The sequence below is a fragment of the Humulus lupulus genome, chromosome 8, assembly GCF_963169125.1.
Source record: "Humulus lupulus chromosome 8, drHumLupu1.1, whole genome shotgun sequence".
Taxonomy (NCBI): Eukaryota; Viridiplantae; Streptophyta; class Magnoliopsida; order Rosales; family Cannabaceae; genus Humulus; species Humulus lupulus.
In genome coordinates, this window is record NC_084800.1 from 52513910 (window position 1) to 52533845 (window position 19936).

The following is a 19936-nucleotide window of genomic DNA, read 5'->3' on the forward strand; positions in this document are numbered from 1 at the left end:
TGGTGTCTTCTGTTAATTTTAACTAAATATTTAATGAAATATACTTTTAAAATTAATTTAAAAATAAATATTCATCAACTATATTAATATAAATTTAAATATTATAAAATATTATTTTTATAATAATATTTAATATAAAAATACATGTATAATAATTATATTAATATATCGCCCAAATGGACTGCCAAATTTTGAAAAGCCAGACTGTGAAATTCAACCTTGACAAGAAGAAAAGACCCAGACAAAGTTAATACTTTTTAGATAAATTTGAATATTTTGTAAGTGAGAAATAATATATAAGATGCTTCCAAAGAATAGTCTAACTCCATTCTAGCTAGTAAACAAAAAAAATTCAAGATTTTCTAACTTTGAAAGGTCGCTACTTCAAACTCAGCCACATGTTCCATTTCAAGAAAAGAAACTCAGCCGCATGATCCCCTCATCTGGGTCCTACATATAGTTGGGGACCACAGATACGAAAACTTCGGATATACAGCGAAAGCAAAATAATAGTACTTATGATCATAAACGACAAGGCTGTCGCAGGAGACATTTCTAACTTTCTGTCTCATGTAGTCACCAAACTAAATGCTCCAAATACAAATTAATATTTCTTTAGTCTTTTTATTTATTTTAAGTGGATCAAGATATTTTGTCTAAAATTATTAATGTTTCACATATTATTTAAAATTACTAATCACCAAATTAGTTTATCAATTTTAATATTTTTGTTTAAATATTTAAAATAATGTGATATTTTCTATTTAGTTAGGATATATGGACATAATACTATATTGTACTAATAATAGTATATTGCATCAAGTATTGTTAGATACTATAAGGTGATAGATATTGCATCAAATGTTGTTAGATACTATTTATAATAGCATAAGTTACTCTACTCATCACTAATTGATTTTAAGATATGATTCTTACCTTACACCACATTCTACTTTCTAAGCCGCATATGGTAAAAAATAATCCAAACATAACTTTTATAACTATCCTAGTTGGTTAGAAAGTTAGTTAAAAATTCGGTTACACAACTATCATTCTTTTAGGCTATGTATTTAAGTATTTTTTTTAGTTGTAATCGATAGAGATATGATTCATTACAGAAACTAACTAAGAGTCTGGTTTTAGAAAGAACTCAGTTGAGAGAGAAAGAGTGATTTTGAGAGACATTGTAAGAGAGAAGAGTACTCTACTCTCTTGGGGAGCGAGTCTTTCGGGTCTGGGAGGAACAAGAGTGTAGGCCAACATACAAATTGGCTGAACCAGTATAAAACTAGTGTTGCTCTTCCTTTTCTGCAATTTTATTTTTCTATTTGATTAGTTTGTGTTTGTTAAATTGTCATTGATTGTTTGTTGTTTTAAGTTTTGATTATTGATTAATGCTTTGAGTTGTGTTGTTAAATTACTACACACATTTCAAATTCTAAAATGGTAGAGCAAAAGAGTCATTTATGATTCAGGGATAATGAATAAAAAAAAATCAAAGATCAATCACTTGCAATTGAGCTTTCCAAGATTGATTAGCAAAAATAGCCACCATCGATCTTGAGTGAATGTTAGGGAATCTCATATAGAAAGTGTGTGGGATTACTATATCACATATGGCCAATTGATTTTGAGATCAAACCTCTTAATTCTTATTGTGCATTCATTCTACCTTCTAATTAATTCATCTTCCTTATTCTAACATAAGGTGTTATATTGGATCATCTGTATAAATATTTGGAGCGTACAATACAACAATGGGATCAACTTCAAACAAAGAAGGTGCAATGTCTTGTTGTTATTGTTGTTATCTGTGGAAAATTCAAGCCCGGTCAATACTTTTTCTTACATTGAAATCAATGTAGAGAGAGAGGGGGGGGATCTTTGAGACGGCGGTTTTGACCGCAATGTCTATATACCCGAACCTGACCAAGATTACGATGGATTTTGGTGTTTTCTTTTTCTTTATTTGTAGATATATATATATATATATATATAAATTATATTTATATATGTTTTGTTTGAACAGGTGGATCAAAACCGTTGATAATTAATTAGTTTTAGTTTAAATGTTTGTTAATGGGAAGGAGGAAGGAAACTTCGAGCTAGTATTACTATTAGTATGATAATGACATTGATGAGGATTAGTTGACAGGCCAGTCCGACTTTGGTTGAAAATGAAATTTAAGTTAAATTAATTTGGTTAATGCATCTAAACTTCTTCCGACCATTGGCCCACGTGTTCATTGATATATTAATTTTACTCTTACTTTTTTAGTGGGTATGTACGTGTACATGTAATTTTCAAACTAAGTTTTTTGACTTCGTATTATTATTCATTGTTTATCTAATTGTATTTACATAATGTTTTTTTCCTAGTGAAGAAGAATGTCTATATATAGCATATATTGGATGTTTGTCATAAGCTTTAAACCTGCTAATTCTATTTTCTTTTCTTTCATTTTTTTTTAGAGAGTTTGGATAAATATTTTTTAGTATTTAAAACTAATAACAATACAAGTCTTCAACTCTTTTTTCAAAATATATTCCATACAGAGATTCTTACATATAAAAAACGTATACCAAGTGGCATGTGTGCAAATATAATATCAATTAAATTTGATATACTAAAAATACAAAACATAAATAATATAGGAAGGTAAAAATATATGTTGAACTAGGTATTAAATGCATATAATATCATGTGTTATAAAAATGTACCAATTATAAAAAAAAAAAAAAATTAGAAATGTAGAGAAAAAAAAAAAAGAAAGCAATAACTATAGAATATATATATATATATCTTTTATATAAAAAGTGTGTAGATAATATATCTTTTTTAACTTTAATAGATTATTCTAAATATTTAATGAAATATACTTTTAAAATAAATTAAAAATAAATATTTATTAATTATATTAATATAAATTTAAATATTATAAAATATCATTATTATAACTAGATATTTATTAATTATATTAATATAAATTTAAATATTATAAAATATCATTATTATTATAATATATAATATAAAAACATAATATAATTTTAAAATAAATTAAAAATAAATACATACTAATTATATTAAAATATTATAAAATATCATTATTATAACTAGACATTTATTAATTAAATTAATATAAATTCAAATGTTATAAAGCATCCTTATTATAATAATATATAATACAAAACTAGATATTTATTAATTATATTAAATAAATTCAAATGTTATAAAATATCATTATTATAATAATATATAATACAAAACTAGATATTTAATAATTATATTAATATAAATTCAAATGTTATAAATATTATTATAATAATATATATTCTTAATTTTAATAAAATTTTGCTATGATAAATATTTAGTAATTATATTAATATAAATTTAAATATTTAATACAAAAATAGATATTTAATAATTATATTAACTTAAATTGAGATGTTATAAAATATTATTATTACAATAATATATAATACAGTATGATTGTGTAAACTAAATAAGAAATTAGAATAACATTTATTTTCTATCAATAATAAATAAGTTTACTATCGAATCATTGAGGTGTGATTTGAATAATATCATGAATGTTTTGTACTTTAAATAGATAGTTTGTGATCTAAAAAGTTACCGTATTATTTTTTTTTTTAAATCATAAATAATGTTTTGGTTTAATTTTCTTTTAATATGTTTATGTCATTCTTTTATATATAATATTGTTTATTTATTTAAAAACTTAATAAAAATAATTAGTAAATTTTCTAAATAAAACTAAGTAAACGTGCATTGCACGTTTCTTGCACCTAGTTTATATAAAAAGTGTATATGACGGTTTTTATTGATTTTAATTTTTTTTTTTTTTTTTTGTTAACTTTAATAGAATTTACCTTTAAACCCAATTAAAAAACAAGGTATAATAAATATTTAGTAGTTATATTAATATAAATTGAAATATTATAAAATATTATTATTATAATAACATTTAATACAAGATTAAATATTTAATAATTATATTAATATAAATTCAAATGTTATACTTATCATTATTATAAGGGTAGGTAACCAATAGGTACCCTGTGTTTTTGCAAAGTATCATTTTGGTACCCTCTGTTTTCAATAATGCTCATATGGTACCCTGTATTTTAAAATAGTACATATTTGGTACCCTAAACTCAAATTTAATTAATAAAATTTTACTAATTTAATCAAACTGTTGTCAATTATGTAAGTTCCAAATTTAAATTTAATTACTTAATTACATATAACTGATGACAGTTTGATCATATTGACAAAATTTTATCTATCAAATCTAAGTCTAGGGTATCAAATATGTATAATTTTAAAATACAAGGTACCATATGAGTATTATTGAAAACAGAGGGTACCAAATGAGTAAATTCTCTTATTATAATAATATATAATGCAAAACTATATATTTAATAACTATAATAATATAAATTCAAATGTTATAAAATATTATTACTATAATAATATATAATACATAATACTAATTTTTATAAAATTTCAGTAAAATAAATATTTAGTAATTATATTAATATAAATTCAAATGTTATAGAATATTATTATAATAATTTATAATACATAATCTTAGTTTTTATTAAAAAAATTATTATTTATATTTTAAAAGAAAATATGTACTTAATCTAACTTATATAAATATATATTCATATTAAATAATAACAAACATTATAAATATATTATATTTATAGGTGTTGTGTGTATACAAATAGAATAATTGTGCAACTATATAATAAATTATAATAACATTTATCTTTTATCAAGAATAAATAAGTTTTATTCTCCAATCATTGAGGTGTGTTTTGAATAATATCATATATATTTTATACCTTGAATAGAGTAGTTTGTGATTTAAAAAGTTATCATATTATTTATTTTTATAAAAGCATAGACAATATTTTGATTTAATTTTATTTTTATATGTTTATATCATTCTTTTATATATAATATTGTTTATTTTAAAAAATATTATATGACAATCACAAAAACATAATAAAAAATAATTATTAAATTTTATAAATAAAACTAAACTAAACAACATTTCACATTGGTTAATGAAGACCAAAATAAGTCATTTTGTTATAATGTACAAAACATGGACATTTTGCTACTAAAATTTACTATTTTTGATTCTTTAGTATAATTTCTCTATAATATTAATATATAAATATAATCTGTCATGTATTGGGTCATTTGTCAAAATATATATATATATATATAATCTGGATATATTCGTATAATTTTTGTGCTATAAAATATATGCAAAATAATATAGAATAAAATGGGCATTTATCCAATAAATAAATGAATAAGAAACTAAATAAACTTGCTTGTGGAAATAGGTCAATTAAACTACCAATTTATAAGTAAATTACACCATCTTCATTATTTTAACTAAACACTGCAACATTACTAAATAAAAATAGAGAACAATAATTATAATTTTTACTGTGGATAAAATTGTTCATTTTTATATCAAAATAAACATTAACTAAAAAGTGAGAATTTGACTGAAAATTAATATATTTGCTAACACGGTTTAAGCTGTAGGATATAATTTACAAAAAAAAAACAATAAATATCCCAAACGTAACTCATATGTCATTATTATATTAGTTTGTGGATTAGTAGGCTTATTATTGATGTCCAAGGCTAGTATTGAAACAAAAGTTTATTTTGGCCTCACCTTCAAAAATTTAATGATTTTAATAATAAACAATGTTTTAGTCTTTTTGATTTACTTGATAGTCAAAATGAAAAGATTTAAAACTTAGAATCAAACCAAGACTTTCTAGTCCACAGACTACTGACCAATCATAAATCACAACTTTTTTCGACACAATAGTGACACCCAACTTTTTTGAAGACTACAATACACAGTACTGAAGTGAAGAAGAACAAAATCTCGACCACTTTCTACATCAGCATTTGAGGCATGCTAAACACCAAAACCGGTTTGCCAAACCTATCATAATAACAAGGCAGCAAAAATCAAACGATGGAAAATTTGACTCTGATTGGAAGCCATTACTGTTCATGGTCTCTTTCAAAAATGGTAGCAAGACTCAAATAATAACTATATTGATAAGAAACAGTACAATATATAACATGATCTCAATAACATACAAAGAAGTGTGGCTGAACATTGCCCAAACAGCACCTGTGGTGACCTCAAAAAATATAGACAATGACCAACATTCTTCTCAGCTGCTCGTTTTGAAACCCCAAAACTTCACTACCATACATACCCCAATGATATAGAAGGCTCTTTGAAACCTTAATCACAGACTAATACCTCTTCTGTACTCCATTGCATCTGCATATGTGAGTTTCCCAATATAAGGCCACAGTAGATATTACATAGAAGCCCCAACTGGTAAAACAAAGGAGAATTTTACATTTTGAATAGTAAGCAAACTTATGCTTCAACTGCAGTTATGCCTTCCTCCTCTGTAGAATCACCCGAAACAATTTCCTCTACAGGGCCTAGATCTGAAGATTCTGCTTCTGCTACCTTTTCTGTCTCAGCATTAAGTAACTTCTCCCTAAGCTTCATGGTCAGTTCTTCTGAAGCAATCTCATCACATGAAAGAAACCTTTTCAAAGCATCTTTACCATGAAAATTCCTGCCATTTAAATTATAATGTGACCCAGCCTTTGAAAGGAATTTGTATTTTAACCCCAATTCGATGAGTTCTGATGCTCGACATATTCCCTTGCCAAACTCCAGCTCAAATTGAGCAGTTTTAAATGGAGGAGCAAGTTTGTTCTTTACAATCTTCACTAGAACTTGACTACCTACAGTCTGCAAAACATAATGAATAACTAATATTTAATTAAAAAAGACGACAAAATGAAAAGCTATTTTTACAAAAAAATAAAAATAAGATGTTATCAAAGCTTTTCAAACTCCCCATACTCCATTCATGTTAGCCGCTAAGAAAAGGACCAAGATAAACATGAGCAACAATGTGCAATTCTTTGCTGATATAGTCTCGGGAATGAAAGATCCTTCTCTTTACATATAGTCAAGAGAAAAAGGAAAAAAAAAGGTGATTATTCATCAACTAAATCCAAGCAAAATTACACAGGATAGAACAAAATAATGTTTATTGAGTGACACCTTTTTAGTACATTAGAAATTCAGAGAACCTTTGCACCCCCAAGAGGGAAAAAAATTAAGAAAACAAAAATAATAAAATATTCCAAAGGGAGTTTTTACCTCTTCACCCTTCTTGACATACCCTGTTCGCCTTATATTTAATCGCACTGAAGCATAGAACTTCAAAGCATTGCCACCACAAGTAACTTCAGTGGGCCCACCAAATCCACCAAAGGTACTAATTTTCGACCTCACCTGTAGAAAAATGTATAATTTATAGTTACCCACATTATTTATGGCAAAAAAAATGTTACCCACGACTTTCAATGAAACTGCAAAACTCATTATGTAAAAGCAAATTTTTGGGTACAAGACTTGGTTCACAAACATAGCAGGAAACAGATGCAAGTCCAAAAATTAGCCTCAGCTGTAACAAGAACCAATATGGGAAGTGGGGATTCCCTGATTCCAACAGAATTCAGCAATGGTGATAAATGCAGCAGGTCAATTACATAAAAGAAATAAAAAGCAAAAAGTTTCTATTAAGACCTTATAAATACCCCCAACATTAATTTGGACCTTGCTCAGCTCCAAACTAAGCTAGACCAACCCAAAATCAACATAAATCTGAAGTTCGGTCCTTAAACAATGAGTAATTGGCTCAGAAAAATCCCAAATCAGAACTAACCCAATTATATTTCACAGTTCGCATTAAGCTGGCACATATGACCCGGTTGAATTTGGTTAATTATTAAAGTAGCGACTGAACCGGTACTTTAGACAGACAAAAAAACAAAAGCTCTTAATATTTGGTGTAGCTTAAAACCTTACAACTACCAGATTGCACCATAAAAGCTAGTAAAATTCAGAAATTAACTGTGAGCAGTTGAGAACTAAATTACAGGAGCAGAATAAGGCCAATATTTAAACAAATAGATTGAACTTCAACCAATCAATTATCAAAATAGATGCCAATACCTGATTTATAAAGATCAATAATGTCTGTGATAGAGATAGAGAGTGGCTCAACTTGCGAAGTGCTTGGCTCATCAATCTGGCCTGCATAGCTACATGGGCATCACCCATCTCACCATCAAGTTCACCTTTAGGCACTAGTGCAGCTACCTGTAGTCCAACAGATTACCAGGACACATATTATCCAAAATTCATATTTTATGACAGATCGAAGAAAATAAAATAAAGCAAATGATGAAATCTTCCAACATGTTGGTCAGGAAAATTTTAAAAAATTCAAAAGCATAAGGGCATTGTTGAAGAAACTTTCTGTAATCATCAATACCCAGAAGAGCGTTGAATAACACATCTGAATCATCCACCACCAGCATCAAATAATTTAAGGTGGATTTTTACTAGGAAAAAATTGGAATGAAAAGCACCTTACTTACACTGTCAACAACAACAACATCGACTGAACCACTTCGGATAAGAGTGTCTACAAGGCTGAGTGCTTGTTCACCGCAATCAGGTTGTGAGAGAAGCAGATTCTCAGTGTTTACACCAATAGCCTGTGCCAGGGAAGGATCAAGAGCATGCTCAGCATCAACAAAAACACAGTAACCTGCATCAAAGAATATCCAGAATAAGAACTGCATTCGAAGTAATAGGTAACCCTAAATATGTATTGTTTGAAAGATTCCTTTGTTTAGTTGTTACCATAAGATATACTCCAGAGATTATATTTAGAGATTTGACTGATAAGGAATGTTTGACATATTAATACAATATATCATACATATACCTGAATTGATGTAAAAAAAATTGGGGAACTAGATGCTGAATAAGATTAGATAGTACAGATATGAACAAATTATAAAATTAAGGTGGCCCAGATACATATTAAAAAATGTATTGGACAGGCAATTAGTATTATATCTTTTAAACTAAGCCTCTCATTGTAGGTACCAAGAGGAGCTCGAACATCAGACCTTGTGGGAGTAAACCATGCTTTACCGTTTGAGCTAACCCTCTAGGATAACCACTAATCAGCATATAAGTTAGACCAAGTTTAATCATATAAATTAATATGCACAAAACAAACCCACCCCATGAAAATTATCAATTTATCATCACTTATACAGCAAGAAATATTCTCATTCAAACATAAATTTTACAACCTCCTTGTTTCTGTGCCTCAGCGATCACATGTAGAGCAAGCGTTGTTTTTCCAGAAGCCTCCGGACCATATATCTCCACTACACGTCCCTACAAATCCAAAAAAAGCATATCAGAAATTAGCACTTTAGCATATAATCAATTATTATGAGGTAGCATATGTAGCAAGGTTCACACAGTACTATGTAAACTTCATACAAATTTTCAATTCTTGATAAGGAGTTCATAGGGCTGCTGACTGCATAACATCAAAAATCCAGTCTTTTAATCCAAATTTTAGAATACTACTTCCAGACAATCAGTAGCTTCATAACCATCATCAAATACATAGTTACAGCATGTATGCCACAATGAAGAGGGTTAGTGAGCTAAAATAATCTTAAAATACTTAAAAGTTAAAAGTTATTGCTAACGATGTTTAATTGTAAACATCTCAAATAAGTTTTCAAAGTTTAAGAAATCCAACATTTGCAACAAAATATGATGATTAGTATATAGGAGGATACCTTTGGAAGTCCGCCAACTCCCAGTGCCAGATCCAGAGAAAAAGAACCTGTGGACACAACTGGAACATCTTTAGGAGATGCAGACCGTCCTAGCCACATTATAGATCCCTTTCCAAATGAGGAAGTAATCTGATCCAAAGCTTGTTTGAGGGCTATGTCTCTCTTCGACATATTTTCTTCACCGGAGTCACTTCCATCCGACCTGGATTTCCTTCTTCCTTAAGACAGATAAAATTTTCAATTTCATAATATCCAAGTAAGCTTAAGCTCTGAAACAGATCAAAACAGTAATCTTTTAATATCTTAACCTATTTTCTGCAACAGCAAGTCCAACACAATCTAGAGAAATTTATCTACTACTGTAACTGAAGGAAAAAAAAGACAGCATGTTTGTAATATCATTGCTTGTCATCATATTCATACCAATACAAAATATGACATACATATAGGGCAATTACAATTTCCTGTCATATTCAATGACAAAATTATCAATGATTTAAATATTCCCTGTCACCATCACACAAACAGTCAGAATTCCATGCAGTTTGTTCGATACAAATAGAGTTCATAGAAGGGCGCTGCGTACTAACAATAATAATATGCCAGCCATTTTCATTTTTGTCAATCAAAAATACATTTTTTCTCAGATTTAATCTTCAATCAAAAGTATAAAGTCAGTTCCTTGTTATATTGTATCTGCAGTTGTATGTTAATTCAGTTGAAAGAGACACTTTAATTATGGCGCACGCTGCATCTTCTCAAAATTAACAAATTCAAAAAGCCTCCCAAATAAAGTAGTAACATTTATAATAAAATGCATATGAAGAAACTTCAAGTACCTTTGGAAGAAAAATAACAAAGCTGAGATGAAGTCCCCAGTATCCCTCTTTTTAATACCTGCAAAGCAAACAAATAACATCTGAGCGGGAAAATATATATATGTACATAATATATATATATATAAACCACCCAATTCAAGTATTTGTGATTTGATGCTATATACAAACTTTCTCAATAACCAACCAAACAGAGCGCCCCAGAAATTAGAAAAAGCTTCTAAAACACAAAAATGAAGCTTTTTTGTTTTTCTTTTTCTCATGAATACATCATCAAAAAGAACAGCCACGAAATAAAAGCATAAAATGAAATTATTACCTCAGTGGCGAATAAAGAAGCGCGTTTGTGAAAATTAACGTCACGAAGAATCTTCGCCATGGACAGGCTCGTCCTCTCGGCCTCTCTGAACTTTTTATTAATAATAATTTATTATTATTGAAGAGGTATAAAGTATAAACAAAAGCAGAGAATTTTATTACATTTAAATTAAAGCATCAAAGGTCAGGACAACATGAATGGCGAAGAGTGAGTGTTCTGGGTTTAATTAGGGTTTTGGGTTTTTCCCTCCTTTCTAAATTATAATCAACTCACGTCTTTCTCTCTCCACCTGGGCGAAGAGTCTGGCCTACTTGGGCTGTGTCGGAGAGTGGACCTTCCTTTGTCTCTGGCCCAACGTGTCATTCAAATCAAATTTGTATGACTCCGTATTACATAAATGGATTAATTACATAAAACACTGCATATTTATAAAAAATTTGAAATATACGGTGAATATAAATAATTACAATTATACGGTGCCTTCAAATAATACTCAGAGATTAGTAAAAAGAAAAAACAAGAGTACAGTTCATTAATTGATGAGCTTTTATTCATAAAAAGAAACATCATTAATTGATGTAATTTAATTATATTGATGTGATATAATAATATTCAATCATTTTCTCTTCAAATTTTTTTTTAATTTTTATATATTTAAAATGAATATACTATTAATATTAAACAAATATTTATGCTTGCATAAATTATCATATTTAATAAATATAATCTATTTCTATATTAGTAGTTATATATTTTTTTCTAATATTTGTTACTTGTTTTATGTCATCTAACATTTTTGTATATATTAGTTACAAAATAAAATAGTATATTTTAGTAACAAACTTAGTTTTATAAATTTTTGTTACAAACATGTACTAAATTCACAACTTAATTTTATAAATTTCTGTAACAATCATGTTAAATAAATTTATAAATATATATGTAAATGTTAGTTACAAAAATAAACTTTTTTGGTTGTGAAATTAGTTTTGTAAATTGTTGCTACAAAATTGTAAAATTTGTTTTAAAAAATATTGTATTTCACCACTATATATATTCAATAAAGTGTTTTATAGATAACGAATATTTTAAATTTATATTTTTAAGTTGTATAGCATAAATATAAATGTTCCTGCAATTTGTTGGTACAATATTGTAAGAATATGGAAAATTATAATATTTTTATGTATATTTTGTTTATGATTTCTTAACTATAAAATATTTTCGTAAATGTTAGCTACAAAAATATCTTTCTTAGTTGTAAAACTATATTTGTAAACTATTGTTACAAAAATAAAAAATTTAGTTACGAATTTGTTTGAAAGTTTTATCTAAAAAAAAATCTACAATTCTATAACTGATTTTGTAAATATTATTTACAAACATGTAACAGATATTTACAAGTTTGTAACAGATATTTACTAGTTTGTAAACGTTGATTACAAAAAATTATATTTTACAGCTTTTATTTATGATTTTGCCACTCCGTATTTACAATTTTGCCATTCCGTATTTTTGTAATGTACCGTATTTTTCAAATTTTTTTTAACTTTTAGGGCATTTTTGTAGATTTCCCTACATAAATTATAGTACATCAAAATAATGTAAGCTAATGTTATTATTTTAAATTGGGAAATCTACAAAAAAAATGCACTAAAAGTTAAAAAAAATCTGAAAAATATGGTGTATTACAAAAATACGAAATTTTTGGATAAAAATACGGAATGACAAAATTGTAAATACGGAGTGGCAAAATCATAAATAAAAGCTATAAAATATAATTTTTTGTGATCAACGTTTACAAACTAATAAATATATGTTACGAACTTGTAAATATCTGTTACGTGTTTGTAAATAATATTTACAAAAATCAGTTATAGAATTATAAATTTTTTTTTGTTTTTTTGTAGATAAAACTTACAAACAAATTCGTAACTAAATTTTTTATTTTTGTAACAATAGTTTACAAATCTAGTTTTACAACTAAGAAATATATTTTTGTAACTAATATTTACAAAAATATTTTATAGTTAAGAAATCATAAACAAAATATACATAAAAATATTATACTTTTCCATATTGTTACAATATTGTACCAAAAAATTACATGAATCATCATATTTATGCTATACAACTTAAAAATATAAATTTAAGATATTCATTATTTATAAAACATTTTATTGAATATAGTGGTGAAATACAATATTTTTTTAAAACAAGTTTTACATTTTTGTAACAACAATTTACAAAACAAATTTCACAACTAAAAAGTTTATTTTTGTAACTCACATTTACATAAATATTTATAAATTTATTTAACATGATTATTACAAAGATTTACAAAACTAATTTTTTAACTTTAAATATATTTTTGTAACAAAACTTGAAACTTGGATTAGATTATGATTTTGGTTTAACATTGAGTGTTGAGACTTGACTAGTTATGATTTAAAAAATATATATAATATTTTTATAAAGAATAATAATATTGTGATTATCTTTAACTATATATTGTAACATATAGTTATTAATATTAATTTTAATTAACAGCATATTGTAATTTGTATAAATATTTATTTATTTTTTGAGTAATTGTATAAATATTAATTTTAATATTAATAAATATATTTATTTTAAATAAAAATAAATTAATCTACTTTATTTTATTTATTTTATTGAAGGTAGTAACTATAATTATTATTACTTTTATTATTATATTATTTGATATGCCTAAATTCTTATTAAAAATTAAGACAAAAAAATTAAACAAAAGGCTAATCTATATATATACACGGATGGGAAAGCCGTATTTTTGTAATTTATTAAAGATCCTGTATAAAACGAATTTTTTTTTATATTTTAGTGGGAGATGTAATTATCTCTTTTAAAAATTGTAGATAAGTGATTATTTGATGGGCTCCTTGGTAAACTAGCATCTTTTCATGGTGCAATTTGTTTAAAACAAAATAATAATAAATTAAAATAAAAATACTAAGGGAGTGTTTGTTTTGAGTAGTTGAGTGACTTTGGAAAGTATAGAGGGGCCTAGGATGGATGTGATATTAAACTCAAACGTACAAAGTGGTTCACTTTACCCTTAAAATATATGTAGGGCCCACAAAAATTATTAATTTTACCTCCTAAAAAATTGAACAAAACCTGGAAAGTGTTTTAGATTCTCATTCCCACCTTCACTTTACCTCATACCAAACATCCCCTAAAAATTATCATCATCTTCCTCTCACCCATCCACCCACACCCATCCACAACCACCCACTTTCATCCCGCCGCCACCACCACCGGTGACCACTACCCCTTGCCGCCGCCACTGCCGGCGAACACTGCTCATCATCGGCTGCCACCGTTTCTCCACAAATCCGGCCACCACCCATTCAAAAGGTTGGTTTATATTTTTATGAAAAATGAGATTTTTTATATTGTTTTTGTATATTTAAAATGCAAAATGATTGTTTTAGTATATTGAAAGTATAAGTAAATATTTAGGTTTATTTATGGAGGTTAAAGCTTGAAAATCTGAAAAATTTAATAGTGGTTTTGGCCATTTTTGAGAAAGAGAAACCCATAATTTTTTGACAGCTTGTCTAATTTTTCGACAATGAGTCTGATATTGTAGATCAGCTTTCTAAATTTCAAACCAGTAGTTGTATTTTTTCGACCACTTGTCTAAATTTTAGACAGATCGTCGTATATTTTCAACCACTTGTCGAATTTTTAATTATTAGACAAGTTGTCTAATTTTTAGACAGGTTTTCGAATTTCTAGATTTTCAACTTGATTTTCATTTTTTTATATAATTTTTCAATCAAAGTAATACCAATAATTTATATTTGTTTATTGTATTATTATTTTTTCAGATATCATTCAAAAATATTGTAATATTATGTGACGGATTGTGGAAAAATAAAGAATACTCATGGAAATGAATTTCAAATGGCTCACGATCAAGATCAAGTTTGGTACAAACTAACCTAACTTATGAGGAGTTAGTTGAACACATTTATGAAGTTACAGAAATCGATCGCAACCACTTCGATATAAAATTAACTTACAAGATAACGACAATGGTGGAGATTGAACCAATCACAATAAAAAATAGTGACATTGTTAGTTTATTTACATGGCAATTGTAAGATAACAGCAATGATCGCAACATTCTTGTACATGTCGAGAGTTTGCCATTGATAAGATTTCATGTGCTCACGGCGTCGCTGTGGCAATGTATCGTGGAGTAGATGTATATAGTCTATGCTCAAAGTACACGAGTGAATTTTGGAGGATGGCTTATGCAGAATCTATTTACCCTTTACCACCTGAAATAGAACGGCATCTTCCAAAAGAGGTTAAGTCTCAAGTTGTTATCAAACCAGTGAAGTTAATTCCCCCAGGGAGACCAAAGAATAAACGAATTCCTTCGAGATGAGAGTTTCCAAAGGAGAAGACTAATTCTGCACCTAAATCGTCATCAAAGAAAGTAAAGGGTAAAGTTTCTGATGTTGATGGGGAAAAAAAGCAACGGAAGTGTTCCAATTGTGGATGTTATGGACACAACAAAACCACATGCAAGAAATGATTATTTTTGGATTTATTTTGGACTTGGTTTGATATGTAATGTTTTGATAATATTGTGTGATTTCATATTTTGGACTTGGTTTGATATGTAATGTTTTAACTAGGTTGTCTGAATATTGAAACTGGTTGTTGATAGTTTTAGACTGCATATCAAAATTTTTAACTGGTGGTCGAAAATTTTAGACAGATTTTCGAAACATAACACAACCTGTCGAAATATACAAACAGGTGGTCAAAAATTTTAGATAGGTTGTTGAATTATAAGACAACATGTTGATATATATAGATAGATGGTCAAAAATATTTAGACAAGTTGTCAAAACTCACGACTAATTGTCAAAAAGGTATAATTAAGATCCAATTCTACATGATAATGTGTTGTTCTAATACTATGAAGATAATCATCATATCAGTACCTCAATAGCATATCTACCACCCAATCATTGATCATCATAGTAGTTTGATTGAAATATGTACCACTCAATATGTAATCATCATAATCTCATAAAGATTATGTTTTGTTTAACTTTATAAAATGTTAATTGGGATATTATAATTAATATATATCGTTATATAGTTATTGGAGCCTTTTTAGATAACCTGTGAAAATATTTAGACATGTTGTCAAAAATTGAGACAAGTTGTCAAAACTCACGACTAATTGTCAAAAAGGTATAATTAAGATCTAATTCTACATGATAAAGTTTTGTTATAATAATATGAAGATATTCATCATAATAGTACCTCAATAGGATATCTACCACCCAATCATTGATCATCATAGTAGTTTGATTGAAATATGTACCACTCAATCTGTAATCATCATAATCTCATAAAGATTAAGTTTTGTTTAAATTTATAAAATGTTAATTAGGATATTATAATTAATATATATATATCGTTATATAGTTATTGGAGCCTTTTTGTACATTTCAAACTTTTTGGACAATCTGTGAAAATGTTTAGACATGCTATCGAAATTTGAGACAAACTGTCGAAATGTTTAGACAAGTTGTCGAAACTCACGACTAATTGTCGAAAAGGTATAATTAAGATTCAATTCTACATGATAAAGTGTTGTTCTAATACTATAAAGATAATCATCATAGCAGTACCTCAATAGAATATCTACCACCAAATCCTTGATCATCATAGTAGTTTGATAAATATTAGAATCCATTAGATCCATTGATCATAATAGTTGATCATCATAGTAGTTTGAATGAAACATTTACCACTCATTAAGATTAAGTTTTGTTTAAGTTTATAAAATGTTAATTAAGATATATGTTGTTTTATTGTGTTATTGGAGCATTTTTGGACATTTCAAATATTTCAGACAACTTGTCAAAATTTCAGACAGTTTGTCGAAAGTTTTAGACAGCTTGTCGAAATTTCAGACGAGGTGTCGAAAGTATTAGACGGGCTGTCGAAATTTCAGACGATGTGTCGAAATTTTTAGATAGGCTGTCGATATTTGAGACTAGCTATCGATATTTCAGACGAGCTTGGTTTTGGGATTGAGTTTGCTTAGGAGCAAAAAGGTCTTTTTGGATTTGAGACTAAGTCAAGATGGGGCTTTGGGCTAAACACTCTAGAAGATTCACGTTCATCCCCTCTCACTCTCACTTTTGGTCACTCTAAAGAACACACTTAAAGAAATTCTTGAAGGTCTTTTGAAGTTAGTAGAATTTCTTGAGAGAAGGTGGGATTTGTTGATGTTAGAAGTGTTATATTATTTTAAATAATATAATGTTAGATTAAATAATGTGACATAATGTGATTTGTCACACAAATGTGATTTGTCACACCTTGTAACATATTATTGAGAGTCACAAAATTGAACACATTTATGTGCCCAAATGTGACATATTTTGGAGTTACAAAAACAGTTACAAATTTGTAACTCTCAAATATTACCCAATAATGTGTAGATTTGATATTACACATTTTGATTTGAATTTCTCAAAAGTCATAAGAGATATGGTTGTTAGAGATGTGATTTTAACTCCCATAATGTGTATGGAAGTGTTATCCAAAAAACAGGTATGAATGACATGGCAAACATTTAATGCACGTGGCTGACATCTGGCAGAATTTGTGCTCAACTATCGACCAGGAAGACATCTATTGTCGCAACGTTCGATCTCTTCATACAACCAGCCTGGTCGTACACATGCTATACGCGGAGTAGATCTTATGCAGTTATAATAGTATCTGAAATTATCTCCCATGATTTCCTGAATATCCGATTATTTAGGAAATAATATCTGTAACAAATTAATGTAAATCCTCCTTGAGCCTATAAATAGAGAAAGATAGCTCAAGGGAAAGGGATCTTCTTCTTCTTTTTTGCTTTCTGATCACTAGAGATTAGGGTTATCCTATTTGATATATTGTCTTGTTCTTCAAAGGTTAGTGAAACTCATTGAACCCTAGTTCTTTGATCACTCCTTTGAATCCTATATCAATAACAATTCAAGTGGACGTAGGTTATTACCAGATTCTGGGGCTGAACCACTATAAACTCTTGTGTTCTTTATTATTCGTCATCACATTCTTTCCAACGTGTTTGTCCACATCAAGCAAATTTGACTCCGTGCCAGTTGGCCAAATTCTCGGTCAACATTCTGGTGCTTTCATTGAGAGCTTGATACATTATCGTTGAAAGATCAATGGCGAAAACTACCAAGAAAACTGGACAGGCGGCCGACACTGCACCATCTCACCCGCCTCCTCCTCCTCTAAATGTGGCTGAGGATGAGCCACATTTGGAATTTGATGAGGAAGAAATGGACTCCGAGACGCTGAAGAGTACCCTAGGGGTATTGCAGGATGAACTGGCCAATCTGAGGGCCAACCAGGAAAGTGCTGCCGAAATCATGGCACGGCAGCAACAAGAAATTGAACGGCAGCGCCTGGAGCTGAGTGAAAGACAGGCGGAGATGGACCATCGCCAGAGGGAGGCCATGGCAGCCCTCGAGGTAGCCCTACAACTGGCTAGGAATCAAGCTGCACCTGCCTCACAGCCTGATCAACCTGCGAATGGGCCACCCCACAGGGGTCCCAATCCTAGCCCACCTATCCAACCCTCGAGCCCACAAAGGCCCGAGCATCCACCGGCACCTCAGGACGATGTCCTGCTGATGGACCCTGAGGCACAGCCTCTATCCCAAGTTGGTCGCGGAAATCCCCTGCAGCAGAGGCAGAATAGGGCCGGGCAACCGCCTCGCAGTCCTAGACGCCACAGGGGCGACGAGCCAAACCCTCCGAGCAGAGGACAGCGTCCACTTGGTAACAGGAGGAGCTCAGAGTTAGGCTCTGCGGTTTGAGGCCCCCCACGACATGATAATGCACGGGGACCTACCGACCAATGCAGGCCACCCTCTAACGCTCAAGAGGTTCCAGCCTGGGAAGGCAACCGAGGGAACAGTCGATCCCACCATAGCCAATCAAGATTCAGAGATGGCCATGGTTATAACGAGGTCGACTCAGGCAGAGGAATCGTCGGTCGGAGGAATGAGGAGAGAGGTGGAGGCCGAAGCCAGCCACCTAGGGATGACCAACCCGATAGACAGGACGCTGGGGGGCAGCCCAGGCAAAATAACGTCTTCAACCGGCGCTAGAGAGCAACGGAGGAGAGACGAGGATTTGAGAGATGTACTCAACGATCCCCGCGGGCGGCACAACGAGTACGTCCCCCCAGCACCAGAGGCCACAGCGATTCCTGGCGCCGTGCAGGCCCAGATAGATGCCCTCAACCAGGCAATGCAGCAGCTAGTCGGGGGAAGAACATCTTATATCGACCACGATAGGAGAAAAGGCACTCCTTTCGTCGAGAGGATAGCTATGGCAGAAACTCCTAGCAAGTTTAAGATGCCTACGCTTCCGAACTTTGATGGGTATGGTGACCCGGTATCTCACGTCAACAAGTTTGAGATACAAATGGACATTCAGAAAGAGTCTGAAGACGCTAGGTGCAGGATCTTCCCTGCAACACTTTTTGATGCCGCACAGGAGTGGTTTTTCAAATTCCCTCCTGCAAGTATAGTTTCCTGGGAAATGTTCGCAAAGGAGTTTTACGGACAGTTCTACGCGGGTCGTGTGCACCCAACTGAGGCAAACCAGCTGGTTGAAATACGCCAGCAAGACGGAGAGCCACTGAAAGACTACGCCCAGCGCTTTATGCGAGCAGCGGATGGGGCGAAAACAGTGGGAGACGAAGGTAAAATGATGGCCATAACTGCGGGGGTTAAGCGCCGCACACCTCTCTAAGACAGCCTCAGAAAACATGGGGTCAGAACTACCCAGGAATTCTTGGATCGAGCTGATCGGTACATCAAGCTCGAAGATGCCATTGCCAATGAAGGGAAGCCCCCAGACAAGGATAAGGGGACTGCCGAGCCC

General features: G+C 30.2%; 1 protein-coding gene across 6 annotated transcripts; it reads right to left on the minus strand.

Moving 5' to 3' along the window:
- Nucleotides 1–6096: 6096 nt before the first annotated feature.
- On the minus strand, nt 6097–11206 carry LOC133797228 (DNA repair protein recA homolog 3, mitochondrial). 6 transcript variants are annotated; one of them, XM_062235064.1, is made up of 9 exons: nt 10940–11206; nt 10624–10681; nt 9785–10002; nt 9281–9368; nt 8543–8724; nt 8124–8270; nt 7266–7400; nt 6442–6848; nt 6097–6359 (listed from the first exon to the last, which is right to left on the minus strand). In XM_062235064.1, the coding sequence occupies exons 1-8, from the start codon at nt 10997–10999 to the stop codon at nt 6462–6464; spliced, it is 1275 nt and encodes a 424-aa protein (XP_062091048.1). In that variant the 5' UTR covers nt 11000–11206; the 3' UTR covers nt 6097–6359; nt 6442–6461. The 6 variants fall into 6 exon arrangements, with proteins under 6 accessions (XP_062091048.1, XP_062091047.1, XP_062091049.1 ...); XM_062235063.1 differs by having other exon boundaries at nt 6097–6848; nt 10940–11205; XM_062235065.1 differs by having other exon boundaries at nt 6097–6848; nt 8552–8724; nt 10940–11200.
- Nucleotides 11207–19936: the final 8730 nt, after the last annotated feature.

Bases quoted from the DNA above. Each gene is read 5' to 3' on its own strand.
- LOC133797228 (XM_062235064.1), bottom strand. From the start codon at position 10,999: ATGGCGAAGATTCTTCGTGACGTTAATTTTCACAAACGCGCTTCTTTA. The intron at 10,003-10,623 runs GTACTTGAAGTT...ATCTGTCTTAAG, and splicing joins TTGTTATTTTTCTTCCAAAG to GAAGAAGGAAATCCAGGTCG. The intron at 8,271-8,542 runs GTGCTTTTCATT...GTTGGACTACAG, and splicing joins TTGTTGACAGTGTAAGTAAG to GTAGCTGCACTAGTGCCTAA.